Raw genomic sequence first — 18,014 nt, forward strand, 5'->3', positions numbered from 1 at the left:
TGAACACCAAAATCCTGCTGTTCCTCCACACTGCCGAGAATCATGCCTTTAATCCTATATTCCGCATTTAAGTTTGACCTTCCAAAATGCATTACTTCGCATTTATCCAGGTTGAACTCCATCTGCCATTTCTCAGCCCAGCTCTGCATTCTGTCAATGTCTCGCTGAAGCCTTGAATAGCCCTCTATACTATCAATGGCACCTCCAACCTTTGTGTCATCAGCAAACATACTAACCAACCCCTCAACCTCCTCTTCCAAGTCATTTATAAAATTTACAAAGAGCAGAGGCCCAAGAACAGACCCCTGTGGGACACCACTCAGCACTGACCTCCAGGCAGAATACTTACCATCTACAACCACTCTCTGCCTCCTGTCAGCCAACCAATTCTGAATCCAGACAGCCAAATCACCCTGTATCCCATACCTCGTGACTTTATGAATGAGCCTGCCGTGGGGAACTTTATCAAATGCCTTGCTGAAGTCCATGTACACCACATCCACTGCTCGACCCTCGTCAACTTGTCTCGTGACTTTCTCAAAGAACTCAATAAGATTTGTAAGGCATGACCTGCCCCTCACAAAGCCATGCTGACTTCCTTTAATCACGCTATGCTTTTCCAAATAGTCATAAATCCTATCCCTCAGAATTCTTTCCAAAACCTTGCTGACCACAGATGTAAGACTGACTGGTCTGTAATTTCCAGGGATTTCCCTATTCCCTTTCTTGAAAAGAGGAACAACATTTGCCTCCCTTCAATCTTCCCGTACGACTCCCGTGGAGAGTGAGGAAGCAAAGATCTTCGCCAGTGGCTTAGCAACCTCCTTTCTCGCTTCCCAGAACAACATAGGATAAATCTGGTCTGGCCCTGGGGACTTATCAATCTTAATGTTTGCCAAGATTTCCAGCACATCAACTTCCTCAATCTTGATCTGTTCAAACCTGTTTTCCTGCTCCTCAAAGTTCTCATTCACAACAAGGTCCCTTTCCTTAGTGAAAACCGAAGCAAAAAACTCATTTAGGGCTTCCCCTATCTGCTCAGACTCCACACACAAATTCCCTATGCTATCCCTGATCGGCCCTACCTTCTCCCTGATCATTCTCTTATTCCTCACGTACGAGTAAAATGCCTTCGGGTTCTCCCTAATCCTTCCTGCCAAGCCTATCTTGTGCCCCCTCCTGGCCCTCCTCAGTCCACTTTTCAGCTCCTTCCGAGCAAGCCTGTAATACTCTAAAGCTGTGCTAGACCCTTGCTTCCTCCACATTACGTATGCTGCCTTTTTCTTTTTGACAAGAAGCACCTTTGTAAATAGAAGTGACAGCTTCTATTGTAGTACAATAATGGTTATAGAAATCTGATGTCCACTCAGATTTATTGGCTGATAACACCAACCTGCATGACTTTTGTTCCAAGAACTGCATCCAGAAAGCGATTGTTTTCAGCCCTTTCTTCTGGTGTTACCACCTCAGCAATTCCAGTGGACATTTCATAGTTGTCCAAGAGGGAAATGAAGGCTATTTAAATGAATGATTAAATATTGTATTAGGCAACTGTACCGAACAATTACCAAAACAAATCTTTTATAAAATGTTCTTTACAATTTGTACACTGTCACATTTCTCTGGAACTGCTGATAGTAAGTCGAGTGATACAAAAATGTTAAAAACACGAATATTAGACAATACATTACTCAACGCAATCTCCTGCTAAAGTGGAGCAAATGGTCTATCCTTTACTGACTGTAAACTCCAAGGTCAACAAGAGGTTAACTGCTGTTGGTTGGCAGTTTACAGCCTGACACACAATTCCAAATCAGAACTAGGCATAAAGCAGAAAGAAAACAATGAAAAGAACATGCCAGGTTTACAGAGAAAGCTTCAATACCGAATAGACTTGAAATCGGACAGTCAGCAGGATCAGTGACTAAATATGATGTAGCAAACTTCAGAACTTACCAGCAAAGGTTTTAATTGAGTGTAAGCGTTCCTCATTTACGTAGGAGAACAGTGGCCTGCGGGCATTGTCCTTTGCATTGTTACTTCCAGCAGGGACATACCCTGCTTTACCCTGCAGGAAAACAGAGGCTCCAATTACTCTGGTCTAACAACAATATAATGATTCATCAATACAGAGAATCCTCACTTAAAGTTATAGTTGTATTTAAAAAAAAATCACAGCTTTAAATAAAACAACATTGTGTATATCATAGGTTCTGACAGAGATCAATATTAAGCCAGGATCAGGTTTCTTTAGACACTTTCTGAGCCAGAAAGGTCAACCTACCCTTTGAAATACTGTGTTGTATGTGTACATTCTTGGATGAATTAACAGGCAAAATAAATCACTAAATACAACGGAAATACTGCACAAACTCAAATTGAGTAACACATCAGTCTTGATGGCCCACAGCACGCCTGAAACCCAGCTCTGTCCATCTTACTCTGTCACCATGTCATATTTAAAGTGATTACAAGCTCCGAGTTGTACAAACCTTCCCTACTTAGTCCATGGATAACAAAGTGTAGAGCTGGATGAACACAGCAGGCTAAGCAGCATCAGAGGAGCAGGAAGGCTGATGTTTTGGGCCTTGACCCTCCTTCAGAAACGGTCTAGGTCCAAAATGTCAGCCTTGCTGCTCTTCTGATGCTGCTTGGCCTGCTATGTTCATCCAGCTCTACACCTTGTTATTTCAGATTCTCCAGCATCTGCAGTTCCTACCACCTCTGAGCCAATTAGTCTATACTTATCTCCATGCTCACTAACTCTCTTCCTCGTCTACACACCACCAACTGGTTCTTGACATCACATGACTCCGATGACTCATGACTCAAAACACAACGATGCATAAGGCATACGACACAATGTTAATCCAAAACTACTGATGTAACTTGAAGAAATAAGTCCTTAAAATAAAGTGTTCATATGAAATAACAACAAGCAGGACAGTGTAAAACAAGTCATAGATTTGCAGCTCAGGTTGAGGATGTGAGTTTGCTCACTGAGCTGGAAGGTTAGTTTTCAGACGTTTCGTCACCATTCTAGGTAACATCATCAGTGAGCCTCTAACGAAGCGCTGGTGTTATGTCCCGCTTTCTATTTATCTGGTTAGGTTTCCTTGGGTGGGTGATGTCATTTCCGGAGCTAGCCACCAGGATACATGAACATCACCTAGCCACAAAAAGACATGACCCACTATCACTCGTATCCTTACACACAGATGAGGAAGGACACCACTTTGATTGGGACAACACATCCATCCTAAGGCAAGCCAAACAGAGACACGCATGAGAATTCCTAGAAGCACGGCATTCCAACAGGAACTCCATCAACAAACACATTGATTTGGAGCCAAGCTACCATCCCCTGAGAAAAAGAACAGGAAATGACATCACCAACACAGGAAATGACATCACCAACCCGAAGAAACCTAACCAGATAAATAGAAAGCAGGACATAACACCAGTGCTTCGTTGGAGGCTCACTGATGATGTTACCTAGAATGGTGACGAAACATCTGGGAACAAACCGGCAAGCTCAGTGAACTAGCTTACATCTCGAACACAATAAAGACCCACTCTCTTGTGGACCGAGAGGAGGAGAGTGCTATCTTGGAGGTGAAAGGAGGACGTCGGGTTGGCTGTGCACCCTTGCGACCAGTGGATCTTAATGCTGGCTTCGGCGTAACGCTGGTTCAGGGGAGCAGCCAACCTGCAACGATGGCTGCAGCAAGTGCTCGTGCCCCAGGTCAGGGGGTCTGGAACACCATCCGTGTTTCTGTAAAGAAGGTGGATGAAGGTGCACCTGTGGACCGCACCTTCTTCGTGAAGACAGTCCTGTTGGACTGTTGTGGGTTTGCTGCTGCGGACATTTACTGCCTGCAGGATTTCCCCGGAGGAGGTTTTTACGACGTGACCTTCAGGAGTTCCAAGCTTTGCGAGCGCTTCCTGGAGGTTTTCAAGGAGAAAGGAGGTGAGGGCCCCCTCTCTGTATTGACCGCTGTCCCACTGTTTGTGATGCCAGCGCAGAGGAGCCGTATGGTGGCTGTGCACATGTACAACCCGCATGTGCCAGCAGTTCATGTCCTGACCTTCCTCGGAAGGTATGTGAAGGTGGAAGGGGACCTAACTGACATCGTGGACCCCTTTGGCATCTGGACGAGTAAGAGGCAGGTCAAGGTGACGCTGAGGATGGGCGCAGACGGGAATGTCGCACACCCACCGTCCAGCTTCGCAATCGGCGGGAGCAGGGGCTACCTGACCTATGCAGGGCAACCTAAAGTCTGCCATGCCTGTGGTAGGTCAGGTCACATGGCGGCCGACTGCAAAGCCACCATCTGCAGGGAGGAGGGACACCTTGCAAAGGATTGCCCATGAGAAAGAAGCTGCAGCCTTTGCGGGGAAGCGGGCCACTTCTATAGGGCATGCCCGCGGCGGGGTACCACCTACGCCCAGGTCGCCGGCAGGGGAAATGCGGGGCCAGCCCCCCCAGAGGAGAGGAAGGCACCAGGGCCCAGAAAGGACCCCACTAATGTGCAGGAGGGCCAGGCCATTCAGGAGGGCCAGGCCGTGCAGGAGGGCCCAGCCCTGCAGGATGGGCCCGAGGCCAGCAAAGCACCCCTGCAGGCTCCGATCCCCCGCTGACAACCCGGAGCCAATGGAGGCGGCGACAGGCGACCCAGGGGAGTGGACAACAGTCCGGAAAGCGAGGAGGAAGGTGCGTCGACAGGCCCAGGAACCGCAACCATCAGGCGGGAAGAGGCAGCTACAGGGGGGCTATAAGAGCTCCTCTGATGAGGAGGATTCGGAGAGGGCCCACCCGAAGCAGAAATTAAAGGTCTCGAGGGGGAAGGAAAGCAGCACCCCGCTTCCAGGTGACGGGAGGCGTCCTGAGGCTCCCTCCGACACCCAGTCAGGTGCCGCTGGAGCACCGGAGGGCCCCCCCGGAACTTCCAGGCGGAAGGAGGAAACAGTGCGTCCCCAGCCTGACCCGGAGCCGGACCCACCTGCCTCCGCACCCCTGACGGGGGGGATGCCACCCGGAAGGCAGCACGGACGGTTTCCTGAGCCCGGAGAGCGTCCAGCAGTTAGCCCGGGCAATGGGCATGAAGGGACAGATGGAGGGGCTGGACCTTGGACTTGGGGAGGGTACTGCGGTCACTGCCCACAATGGGGGTACGAGTTGCGAGCATTAATGTGCGCAGCGTCAAGTCAACCGCGAGATGTGTGTCCACGTTGGCCTACCTGACCACCATCAAGGCGGACCTCCTGTTTCTGCAGGAGTGTGGGATACCGCACCTCGGCAGGTACGGGAAATGGTCCGGCGCCTGGACCTGTGGGCCTTCGATCCGGTCGGCGGGTAACGACTGTCGCTCCTCGGGCCTGGCTATTCTGCTGCGGGGGCGCGACTTCACCATCTCTCAAGTTCAGGAGGTGGTGGGGGGGGCGCCTCCTAGTGGCTGACATTACCTACAGAAATGCTCCCATGAGGCTGATCAACGTGTACGCCCCAGCGGTACGGAGTGAGCGGTTGGCCGTCCTGCAGCGGCTTCCATCCCTGCTGGCTACGTCCAGGCCGGTCATCCTAGGCGGAGACTTCAACTGCATCATTGATGCAGATGGAAGATCCGGCGTGGGGACAGCGGGTGGGGGGAGTCAACTGGAAATCACGTCCAGATTCCTGATGGGCACGGTGAAGGATGCCAAGCTGCTCGACGTCTTCAGCACCCCTGCAGACGGAGCGCAGCAGAGGTACACCTGGTCGCGGCCAGACGGGTCTATCCGCTCAAGGATAGAGTTCCTGTTTGTGTCACGGACGTTCTCGGTGAGGTCCACCGGCGTCGAGCCGGTGTTCTTCTCTGACCACTGCCTCCTGCTGGCCGACTGTCACTTAGAAGACGACCAGCCGGCCAGCAAGGGGACGTGGAAGCTCAACACGACTCTGTTGACCCCAGAGAACGTCGAGGAGCTTAAGAGGGAGTACGCCCGTTGGAGAACCGTGAAACCCCTCTTTGAGTCTCCAGGCGACTGGTGGGAGACGGTGAAGGAGAACATCAAGAGGTTCTTTGTCCTCAAGGGTGTTCAGAAGGCAAGAGAGAGGCAGGGAAAGCTGTCGCGACTCCAGAAAAGGGTGCAGAACCTGCTCCTTCTGCAGTTGTGGGGGTCGATGTCACGGACGACCTCCGCGAGGTGAGGGGCCAGCAAGCCTCGCTCTTCGCCGCGGAGGCCTCCAAGATAATCTTCTGGTCCAGGGTCCGCTCCGTGGAGCAGGACGAGACGTGCTCGCGTTTCTTCTTTCAGAAGGTGCACAAAGAGAGCTCTGTGCTTAGCCGGCTGAAGGAGGACGACGGCTCGGTGACGTCGTCGCGGCCCGACATTTTGAGGATCAGCAGATCCTTCTATGCCGGACTGTACGACACAAAGCCCACGGACAGCACGGCCTCCGAGTCGTTCCTGTCGTCTATCACGGAGGTCTTAGACGATGGCACGAGGGAGTGGCTGGACCGGCCAATATCCCTGGACGAGCTGGCCAGAGCCCTCAAGTCCTTGCAGAGGAATAGGACTCCCGGAAGCAACGGCTTACCGGTCGAGCTGTATTCCGCTCTGTGGGGCCTGGTCGGCCAGGACCTGCTGGAGGTGTACGATAGTGCGCTTCGGGCAGGGGAAATGTGCAAGTCCATGAGGAAGGGCATCATCACCCTCATTTACAAGAGGAAGGGGGAGAGGGAAGAAATTAAGAATTGGCGTCCCATTTCACTTTTGAACGTGGACTACAAAATCCTGGCCAAGGTCATAGCCAACCGGGTCAGGTCTGTCCTGGAGTCAGTGATTCACCCTGACCAAACCTGTGCTGTGCCGGACAGGAAGATCGCTGAGAGCCTCGCGCTCATCAGGGATAAGATCGCCTATGTGCAGGACAGGCGGGTGGACACCTGCCTCGTCAGCCTGGACCAGGAGAAGGCCTTCGACAGGGTCTCTCATGCTTACATGAGGGACGTCCTCTCCAAATTGGGGTTCGGGGAGGGCATCCGCAATTGGATCCGGCTGCTGTACGCCAACATTGTTAGCGCAGTCTCGATCAACGGGTGGGAATCAGACAGTTTTCCTGTTAGATCTGGAGTCAGGCAGGGCTGCCCACTCTCTCCTGCCTTGTTCGTGTGCTGTGTGGAGCCCTTCGCCGCCTCCATCAGGAAGGACGTGAGCCTGAAGGGCGTGACTATCCCAGGCAGCGGAGGCCTTCAGGTCAAGACCTCCCTGTACATGGACGATGTCGCCGTCTTCTGCACCAATCGTCGGTCGGTGAGTAGACCATTGGACATCTGTGGCCAGTTTGAACTGGCCTCGGGTGCCAAAGTCAATAGGGGTAAGAGCGAGGTCATGTTCTTCGGGAACTGGGACGACCGCTCCTTCATCCCCTTCACCGTCAGGACAGACTACCTGAAGGTGCTGGGTGTTTGGTTTGGTGGAGCTGGGGCATGCACTAAGACTTGGGAGGAGCGTATCGCCAAATTGAAGCAGAAGCTGGGCAGGCGGACGCTCTGGTCCCTCTCCATCGCGGGTAAGAGCCTGGTTGTCAGGTGCGAGGGGCTTTCGGTACTGTTGTATGTGGCGCAGGCCTGGCCTATTCCCCGGACCTGCGCCGCTGCGGTCACCCGGGCCATCTTCCACTTCATTTGGGGGTCGAGGATGGACCGGGTCCGCAGAGACACCATGTACAAAGACCTGGGAAATGGGGGAAAGGGCGTACCGAATGCCACCCTCGCCCTGACGGCTACCTTTGTGTGCGGCTGCATCAAGCTGTGCGTAGATCCTCAGTACGCAAACACCAAGCGTCACTACTTACTGAGGTTCTACCTGTCCCTGGTGTTGCGAAGGATGGGCCTGGCCTCGTTGCTGCGGAACGCTCCGAGTAGTTGGACCGTTCCGTACCACCTGTCCTTCGTGGAGAAATTTTTGAAAGGAAACACCTTTGACCACAAGGCCGTCAGGCAGCGGTCAGCACGTAGTATCCTCAGGACCCTTCGGGAAAAGGAGAGGGTGGATCCCGTCGTGTGGTTCCCCACGCAGACTGCCAAAGTCGTTTGGCAGAATGCCTCATCGCCTGAACTTTCAAACAAGCACAAGGACATTGCTTGGCTGGCGGTGAGAGGGGCTCTGCCAGTGAGATCCTTTATGCATGCCCGGAATCTCTGCACCACCGCACGCTGCCCTCGAGGTGGCTGCGGGGGGGACGAGACTGTCGATCACCTCCTTCTGGAGTGTGCCTATGCGCAGGAGGTCTGGAGGGGGATGCAGTGGTATTTGTCGAGGTTCGTCCCGAGCAGCTCCCTGACGCGGGACTCCGTGCTCTACGGGCTGTTTCCGGGGACGCACACCGAGACCAACATCAACTGCGCCTGGAGGACCATCAATGCGGTGAAAGACGCTCTTTGGTCTGCCCGCAACTTGCTGGTCTGCCAGCTGAAAGAACTGACCCCGACCGAGTGTTGCAGACTGGCGCACTCCAAGGTCCAGGACTACGTGCTGAGGGACGCGCTAAAGCTTGGGGCAGTCGCCGCCAAGGCGCGGTGGGGAAAGACCACCGTATGAGCCCCCTCGTCCAGAAAAGGGAAAAGAACCCTATCTGGTAACTGGGCCCAGCTGGCGCCTTCCCCAACTGGTCAGGGGGCCAACTGGGACTGTGCGGGGTGACGACTGCCGGGGCGGTTTCTTTGCTTTGTTTTTTTTACTGTTTTGTTTTTTTTTCCTTTAGTTGGTGTACGTACCCCCGGATAACCCGGAGCGGCTTGCATGACTGGGTAGGTGTATAAATGTTTTATTTTTTGTACATTCTACGAATAAAGTATATTTTTTCAAATAAAAAAAAAAGGTGACGAAACGTCTGAAAACTAACCTTCCAGCTCAGCGAGCAAACTCACATCCGCAAGTCATAGAGTCACAGAGATGTACAGCATGGAAACAGACTCTTCGGTCCAAATTGTCCGCGTTGACCTAAGTTAATCTAGTCCCATTTACCAGCATTGGCCCATATCCCTATAAACTGTTCCTATACATGTACACATCCAGATGCCTTTTAAATGTCATACCGGCCTCCACCAATTCCTCTGGCAGTTACTTCCATACACACACCACCCTCTGCATGAAGAAGTTGCCCCTTGCGTCCCTTTTAAATCTTTCTCCTCTCACCTTAAACCTACGCCCTACAGTTTTGGACTCCCCTGCCCTGGTGAAAAGATCTTGGCTGTTCACCCTATCTGTGCCCCTCATGATTTTATAAACCCCTTTGACACTCCAGGGAAATAGCCCCAGCCTACTCAGCCTCTCCCTATAGCTCAAACCTTCCAAGCCTGGCAACATCCTTGTAAACATTTTCTGAACCTTTTCAAGCTCCACAACATCTTTCCTTTAGCTGGCAGACTAGAATTGAACTGTAAAACAAACGTTTTTAACTTTTTAAAAAAAAACAAGGACTATCTATACTACACCTTCAAGTTTGAAGACACCTTAATTTAGCAGTATGTAATCTTCAGTCATTAGTCAAAACCCTGGCACTTTGGATCGACCTATTTTACATGGACCGCAGAGATTCAAGAAGGCTGCTCACCACCATCTACTTCAGGGCAATAAACGGCGGCCTCTGATAAATGCTCACTTCTTACAAATTAATTTTTTAAAAATTCTTTCATGGAATATGGACATGTAGGCCAGATTTTATTGTATTAAAACAAAATGCTTGCTATAAATCCCTATACAACCAACACATTTCAAAACCACTATCCGAATACAGCTAATGCAGTCCAACAAAGCACCAAACAAGTTATCATGCATATTTGTAAAGCTGGTATATGAATATGCCAACCTGCACAGAAATCTGATAGTCTATTCCAGGCACCAGTCGGTTTTCGTCTGCTTTCCAAATCTCATTTAGTATGTTGGAAAGCTCCTGGTTCATTACCAATCTGAAAGAGAGAAAACAGCAAAATTTGAAAAACACTTCTTTTGAGTGCTGGGGGAGACCCACTTTTTTCGGTGCCAGTCACAGCTTTCAGCTCTGTCCCTTACAGAAACAACCAAATAGTGTGACTTATACTACAATTAGCGCAAACCCGGGATATCCAAAAGCATTCCACAGCCTTTTTGAAGTATAATCGCTTGTGATGTAGGCAAGCAAAATTACAAGTCAGGAACTAATTACAGAGGCAAGTAACTGAGTATAGAAAGCATTCCTAATGCAAGGCAGACCGGTCAAAACATCTGTGTTATGGATATAGCTACAGTGTCATGATGAGGAAGTGAAAGACATTTCTGGCCAAAAGTCAATTATTTCTTGGCACATAATCATTGGGACAATTTTGTACCATATTGAGAATCCCTCACTTCACTCAGTCTTTAGCTTTGAGCTTCCCAATTTTTTCCCCGTTTCCTCCATCAATTTTTCAGACTCAGTGCAACCCTGGGTCTGCAGGGGTTTGGGGTGGGTGTCGGGGAGTGGTTTTGGCTGCTGGGGCCATGTTTGGGAAGCTCTGCTCTGAACAAAAATGGTGGAGGAGACTTTTCAGCTCATTGGTTAATCAGGTCCTTCTTTAGGATTCTTACACTCATTTTGTATATCTCCTTGCCTCCGTGCCAAGTCTGGGTTTGTTTATGAGGAACCTCTTTGTTTGGAAGACTTCAACAAAGTTGTAAGTTAGTGTCATGAGCAAGGCCAGTTCCTTCAGTTAATTCCAGTAGGGTTGAAAGATTTGTTCCTTAACTGATCAGGGCAACCAGGGATGGGGGAGAAAATGCCAGACTGGATGGTCAACATCCTGACAACAATTCTCTTCTTAAAAAACAACATAATTTACCCTAATTTGTGGTTATAGTTCTTAGATTTCTACTCTAGGCTCCACTTGCAAATTATTACAGCTACTTTAAAATGCTTAAAAGAACATGAAACAAACCACATGAACAAATCTTCAACTGTTCACCAATTTCTTCTCATCCATCGTCTGACCCTAATGTTTTTACTTGTCATTCCCAGAACCGAAGTATTTCCCGAATTAACTACAGAATCCTCCAAAGCCTCTGCACTACACCCCAGAGTACTGAAGGAGATGGCTATAGAGATTGTGGATGCATTGATGGTCAATGTGCAAACTTTGATAGACTCGGGAAAGAAGGAAGTATAACCCTACTATTCAGATGGGAAGGAGAGAAAAATTACAGACCCACTAGTTTCACATCAGTAGGGAAAATGTTATAATAGATTATAAAACAATGGGATAACTGCAAGCTAAGATACAAAGACAGAAATTGCAGGAAAAACTCAGCAGGTCTGCAGCATCTGTGAAGAGACAGCAGAGTTAATGTTTCAGGCCCAGTGACCCTTCCTCAGAACTGAAGGAGGACCCAAAACATTGACTCCACCTTCTCTTCTCAGAACCTGCCAGCACTCTTGAATTTTTCCAGCAATTTTCACAATTTTTTTCATGGATGCTAAGGAAATCCGATTGAGCAGAATCAATGTGGATTTATGAAAGGAAAATTATGTTTGACAAACTTGGAGATTTTTTTGAGGATATTACTTGTAACATGGATAAAGGAGAACCAGTGGATATGGCATTTTTAGATTTTAACTCTGCCTAATCCTAACAATATTTTCTAAGCATCCTGTTTCATATCCTTTATTGTAGATTTAAACATTCCTCTATAACTAATGTTAAGGATAACAGGTTTGTACTTCTAGGTATTTTTTCTCCTTCCATTCTTGAATAGTGGAGTAATATTTCCTACAAAACATCAGGAATCATTCCAAAGTTCACAGAATCTTGAAAGACTATCCAACAATGCACCCACAGCTTTCTCTTCTAACACTCTAGGATGCAGATCATCAATTTTAGAGGAGTTGTCTACTTTAAGTCCCATTAGTTTCTCTAGTGCTATTTTTAAAAACTAATATTAATATCTTGAAGTTTTTTGCTTGATAAACTCTCAATTATTTCTGGGAGGCTTATAGTATTTTTCTCCATGAAAACTGCATCAGAGTAATATACACCTACAAGTTCTCCTCCAGCCAATCCAATCCATCCTGTTTTTGAACCACATTGCTGTTCTGTCACAGTCTCTGGTCTCTATTGGAACTTCCCTTACTAATAGCACTGTGGGTGTAACTGTGCCAAATGGATAGCAGAAGTTGAAGTAGGCAGCTCACTATCGCCTTCTCCAGGACAACTTGGGAGAGGGGATAAATACTGGCCTAGCCAGCAAAGCTCACTTCTTGTGAACAATTGAAAAAAAAAGCTTGATTTCAGAAGAACCATTAATCTGACAGTCACCCATTAGACTGGGCAAGATATTGATGGGTGCAGCACAGTAATCAGATTAAACTGGATTGCCTGTAGGAGAACTAAAATGGTGCAATTGGGAATGAGCATTCTGATTTTATGCACAAACGTTTTGTGAATCTCTCTTACAATAACTACAGCCTGTACTATAAAAATCATTAAGCATGCTGTTCTTCCAACTGTTGGGTTTGGCATTAGCCTGTTACACTCTCCCAAGTGGCAAATCTTCCTCCATTGAATGAGTTATAATGTAAAGCGCACTGTTCGAAATGGAGATTTCTGTGATGCTTGATTCCAACATTGTCACTGTCCATGGACTCAGGACCCTGTGATAAACAAGGTACAAACAAAATGTCCTCTTCCTTCAGGTGTTTAAATAGATTCAGGTTGACTTTTATTTGAATATGACCAAGCGAATTAGGAGCAGCAGTAGGTCATTTGTCCCAAATGTCTGCTCCAACATGTAAAAGATCACAGCTGACCTGACTGTGGCTTCAATTCCACATTCCCATCTACTTTTAGAACCATATATCCCTGACCCAGGATGTCATTGAGCTGCACTGAAATGCACACTTTTAATTGGGAAAACAGTCATATTAAATGGCAAGCAAAGGTTTGCACCACTAAATTATCCACTGAGGATAAATAAAATGTGGGCACAGTTGGATAAATGGATCGAAGTTCAGTAAAGTTCGGGAATAGTCTCTTAATAATGTAAAAGTAAAATTAGAGTCTGGCATTGCTCAGATCACCACATCCAGTATTTACTGCTGATATATAATTGAATTCTAAAGAAGCCTAAATCCAAAGATAGTTCTTGATCTTATCTCCTCCTTGGCCAGTTCATACCTGCTATTTTTAAAACTGTGTACTGTTGTTCTATTCTCTCCTGCAAGTGGAAACATCCTTGCAGAATCCATCCAGTCAAGTCCCCTCAGGATCTCAGATGTGTCGATAAAAATCACCTTTTATTTGTCTAAACTGCAGTGTTTGCAGGACCAAGTTGTCCAACCTTTCCTCAAAGCGTAACCCGCACTCAAGCCTAGCTATCGGTTTAGTGAACCTCCTCCTAATACATTTACACCTTTTTTTCTTATATATAAAAATCTTCAGATACTTGCAAACTTCTATGTCATTGTCAATATTAAAGCAACGGCATTTCAAATTACAGGGCGCACAAAATTTTATTTTAAAAAATGCTATTCCAGTCAAGAGGAAGTCACTAATTACTCATAACAGGGATGGGATCAACCACAAGCACTCCCACCAGAAACTACACAGCAGGAGAGTTCTCAATGCATATCTTACAAAAATGCTGTTCAGACAGCCTGCGATACATTTTTGATGAAAGCAAGCAAAATCAAAGCACAAACTGCATGCTGTTTGCAAGTTCAATATGTTTAAAACGCTGCACGAAAGATCAGTTGTAAAAGACAAAGTGGAGAGCAGCAGACAGTGGGCTGACCGATGATGGATATCATGGCGCAGTTGCAAACCAGGGAAACTGCAGTAGATGCAAGAGGACAGACTAGATGAACATTCCATGACAGCTAATCTCGTGGCAGGAGTTTCCGCCAGCAGCAGCTATTCTGAGAAAAAGATGTGTTTGATTTTGATAAGGAGTCAAGCACAAGTTTCAACTACTGAATGAATAGAATTTATACATAGCCAAGAACATTCAGAGTCTGTCTGAACCATGAAATTTCAACTCAAATATCAATTATTGATTTGCAGAGAAATCTTACAGAGTTTATTTCCCAGTAAATCCGCGATCACTGAAATGCACACTTTTAATTGGGAAAACAGTCATATTCAATGGGCAAGCAAAGGTTTGCACCACTAAATGGACAACAGGCTAAACAGCCAAATCCCCAGCCAGATGTTCCATGCAAGGACCATCACTCACAGGGTGTACCTGTCAGGAAATTGTGATAATCTCACAGAGATTCTCCCAACTGTATGACAGGATAGAGCATAATCATGAACTTAGATTTATTAGTTTGATTCTAGGATTAAAGAACTGACCAATGAGGAGAGATTGATCTGAGTGGGTCCATGCTGTAGATTGTTTAGAAGAATTAGACTTGATCCTGAGTGTTAGTAGAAAAAGACACTTTGTTGAAGCTTTTTGTCTTGCTGCATTTATGCAATTTGCAAGGATACCAGTAAGTTAACTATCAATCATCTTTAACTGGTGCAATCCCCATGGAAATGCCTCTACCAGTCGACACTTTTCACTTTAAACAGGCAATCTTCTGAACTGCCCTGAGTACAAAATGATAACCTTTGTTGAAATGTGAGTAACCAATTGTTAGTCCAACTGGGTGACTTGGAAAGAGCCAAAGAGTCTGCCAGTTCCCAAAGCAGGCTAGGCCGAAAGCCTGCCTTGATATTCAGCTCTGTGACTCTAGCAATGGATTTAAAAATAAAGATCAGAACATTAAACATCCCTCCTGTTCATTCTCCCTCACCTCCACATTACATAGCATTTCGATACAACTGAGTGGTTTGTTATGCCATTTCAGGGAGCTATTAAGAGTCACCAATATTTGGTGCGGATCTGGAGTCACACGCAAGACAGATCACATAAGGACGGAAGATTTTCCTCGCTTAAAAAGAAAATTGTTGAATCAGACGGGTTTAAACAGCATCAATAGAATGCGCAGCATTAGACGTATTATAAATTCCAGATTTATTAAGTGTTGCATATTTTACCATCTTGTCAGTGAACCCATTCGCCAAAGCATTAACCAACATTTGACTACAAACCCACCATTGTAGGTGTAGTAATGAAACTGGGCTGGTAATGCAGAGGGTCACCTTTTGCTCTAGTAATAAGGGTTCAAACCTACCATCACAGCTTGTGGAAATTAAATTCAATTAAATCTGGAATCAAAAGCTAGTCTTAGTAATGGTGAGTGTGAAAACCATCACTGACTGCCATAAAATCTGTCTGGTTCACTAATTCAGAAGTCACATGGCACCAGGTTATAGTCCAACAGGTTTATTTGAAGTCACAAGCTTTCTGAGTGATTTCTGATTTTGTCCACCCCAGACCAATACTGGCAGCTCCACATCATGGTTTGCTAATGCAATTTAAGGAAGGTACTGATGTCGTTATCTCATCTGCCCGACATGAAACTCCAGATCCAATGTTGTTGACTCTTAACTGTGCTCTGAAATGCTCTAGCAAGCCACTCAATTCAAGGGAAATTAGGGAGGGACAATAAATAGCTGTCGTACCAGCAACACCCACATCCCACGAGAAAAGTAAAAGATATTGTATGTTGCCTTTCGCCATTGCACAACATTTCCCTAAATGACAAACATAGGAAGCAATAGGACTAGGCATTCAAAGCAGATTGTCTAGCAGACCATAGGGCATGTGGATAAGCTCCCCCAGGGTGGTTTCTCAGCCTGGTTTGGTGGTCTTTCAGCAAACCATGGCAGTCCTTCAGACCAACGTGGCCTTAGCATGGACCTTCTGCCTCAGGTGATTCCAGAGCAGTCTCCCAGCCTTGAGAACCTTCAGGAAAAGCCCAGTGCAGTCTGGAGTCAAGGCCCAGCATGGTCTGGAGGCTTGGTGCCAGTGTGGACTGGGGTGGAATGACCTTTGTTCTGAACTTTTTATTTCTCTATTTTCTAATTTATTCCCTCAATCTGCAATACTAGACTTTTTATTTCTTTTCTAAGAACTTGGACTGAAGAATCTGTACCTAGGTACCTTTGTGGCTAAGATGGTGCCATGGGCAGCGACTTGTAAACTTTCCACTTTACTCATCTGAGTACATGTAACAATAAAGCTTATACAGTTCAATTCAGATGTCAATAAAATGTAAACTTTCAGTCTTGACTTCCTGAAAGAAGGGAAAGTTTTGCCAATTAGTCCCTGGAACTGAAGTTTCTCAAGAATGGCTTTAGGGGTGAGGAACTTCAGTTTCAAGGGCTAATTGGCAAAATGTTCCTTTCTTTCAGGAAGTGAAGATTGAAAGGGGAGTTTTCAAAACCATGAGACGGCTGGATAGATTAAAGAGAGAAGAAATTGTACTCCATGGTCAGAGGAACCAAGAACCACAGGAAAAGTGATTGAAAATGACTGGTAAAAGAAAAAAAAATATGAGATGAAGAAAAGTTTTCTTTAAAACCTCAGCAAATTGTTAGGATCTGGATTGCGTTGCCCGAGTGCGTGATACTGCCTAGTCAACAGAGGCCCTTAAAGCATAACTGGATAACTAACATAAAATAATAAATATGCAGATTTACAGAGAAGAGGCACGGGAAGGGGGCTGGCTGAGTTGATCTTGTAAGACAGCCAGCACAAACACAGTGGGCTGAATGGCCTCGTTCTGTACTCAGACATATTCTGCTGTAATTTCAGGTAAATATGGTACCTCTTAAAGAACATGTCAATTTCATAATTTGTGCATAAAAACAGTTGACTCACTGACACAGAAAGCAAATGTAGTCCTGGAAGAATCCAATCAAGAAATCATCTGAAGTCATCTCAGGCCAGGTATTGAAAACAGCTCTCAGCTTCACAAAACTCAGCACAGCTAACACATTCTTTGTTGTTAACCACAAATTATTCAAAAATAAAAAAAAAGTGGCATTTTGTGGTTGCCTGGCTTGCACTAAATTAAATAAAAAAGAAGCAAATAGATCAGGTATTCAAAACAGATAGCCCAAAGGACATGTACATTATTTGGCAGATGTTGGTGAAATATTGGAGAAATGCTTTCAATATTTGTACATTTTGACATAAATTGTTTAGAATGGAAGGGAATGGAATAGAATACAATAGAATAGACTAGGAATAGAATAGAATAGAACAGAACAGAACAGAAATGTATTGTCACGTGTAGTTTTACATGAAAAATAGAGTGAAAATTTCATAAGTTATCACACCACAGCACCAACATTAATGACAGAGGTCATACATAATTTTAAAAAGTAAAATAATAAAGGAGAATTAAGACAAAGTTCATCACAGTTCAGTTAATGGCTCTTGGGCTTGAGGAAAGCCGGTTAAGGAATGATGGAATACTGTGAGGATGCAGCTGGGACAAGACTGCCATTCCTTCATGAGAATGCCACTCTGGGACAAGAGCACCACACCGGGCCACTGGAATATTGGGCTGGAAGCCTCCACCGATGAAGCTGGCCATGCCAGGCTGAGACCACCGTTCCTGGACGAAACTGCCTGCCCGGCTGCAGGAATATCTGGAAGCCAAAGCTGAATCAGAATTCCACACGGGGACGAGGCCTCCGCACCGGGACAAGACTGTCACGTTGGAACAAGACCCCACACCGGGAGACCACCACACTGGGCTGAGACCTCCTCCTCTCCTCCTTCTGGTGCCCAGGCCTAGCTGCAGGCCTGAAGCCTCAGCCTGACCTGCGAGTCCAAGCCTGAGGAGTCAGCTCCTTGCTGACCAGGAAAGTCCAGGCTGAGGTGGAGCCGTGTTCAGCTTGTCCTGGTGTTGCTGCCTGAGGCCTGCTCCCTCAACTGCCACTCTCTCGGATCGCTTAAAATTTAAAGAAAACAAAGAAAAAGAAATAGAAAAAGAGCAGAAGTAAAACGAAGATTAAAAGCAGAGAAAGATTGCTGACGCGAGCAGAGGGCCCCGGGATCAGCCCCCTGCTCTGCCACCATCTTGGAAAGGTGCTCAAAGTATTCCCAGTCATTACTGG

The 18,014-nt window shown here is 46.7% G+C and overlaps 1 protein-coding gene across 4 annotated transcripts in view; it reads right to left on the reverse strand.

Moving 5' to 3' along the window:
• endouc (endonuclease, polyU-specific C) overlaps nucleotides 1-18,014 on the reverse strand; it is a 43,722-nt gene that overhangs the window by 11,662 nt on the left and 14,046 nt on the right. The window contains exons 1-4 of one of the 4 annotated variants that reach the window (XM_059652520.1): nucleotides 10,193-10,236; nucleotides 9,857-9,956; nucleotides 1,957-2,068; nucleotides 1,394-1,515 (exon numbers count right to left, since the gene is read on the reverse strand). In XM_059652520.1, the coding sequence (XP_059508503.1) occupies nucleotides 1,394-1,515; nucleotides 1,957-2,068; nucleotides 9,857-9,956; nucleotides 10,193-10,221 (363 nt within the window). In that variant the 5' untranslated portion in view covers nucleotides 10,222-10,236. The other 3 variants (XM_059652521.1, XM_059652522.1, XM_059652519.1) reach the window with 3 other exon arrangements.

Source organism: Stegostoma tigrinum, chromosome 18 (genome assembly GCF_030684315.1).
Source record: "Stegostoma tigrinum isolate sSteTig4 chromosome 18, sSteTig4.hap1, whole genome shotgun sequence".
In the NCBI taxonomy this organism is placed as follows: domain Eukaryota; kingdom Metazoa; phylum Chordata; class Chondrichthyes; order Orectolobiformes; family Stegostomatidae; genus Stegostoma; species Stegostoma tigrinum.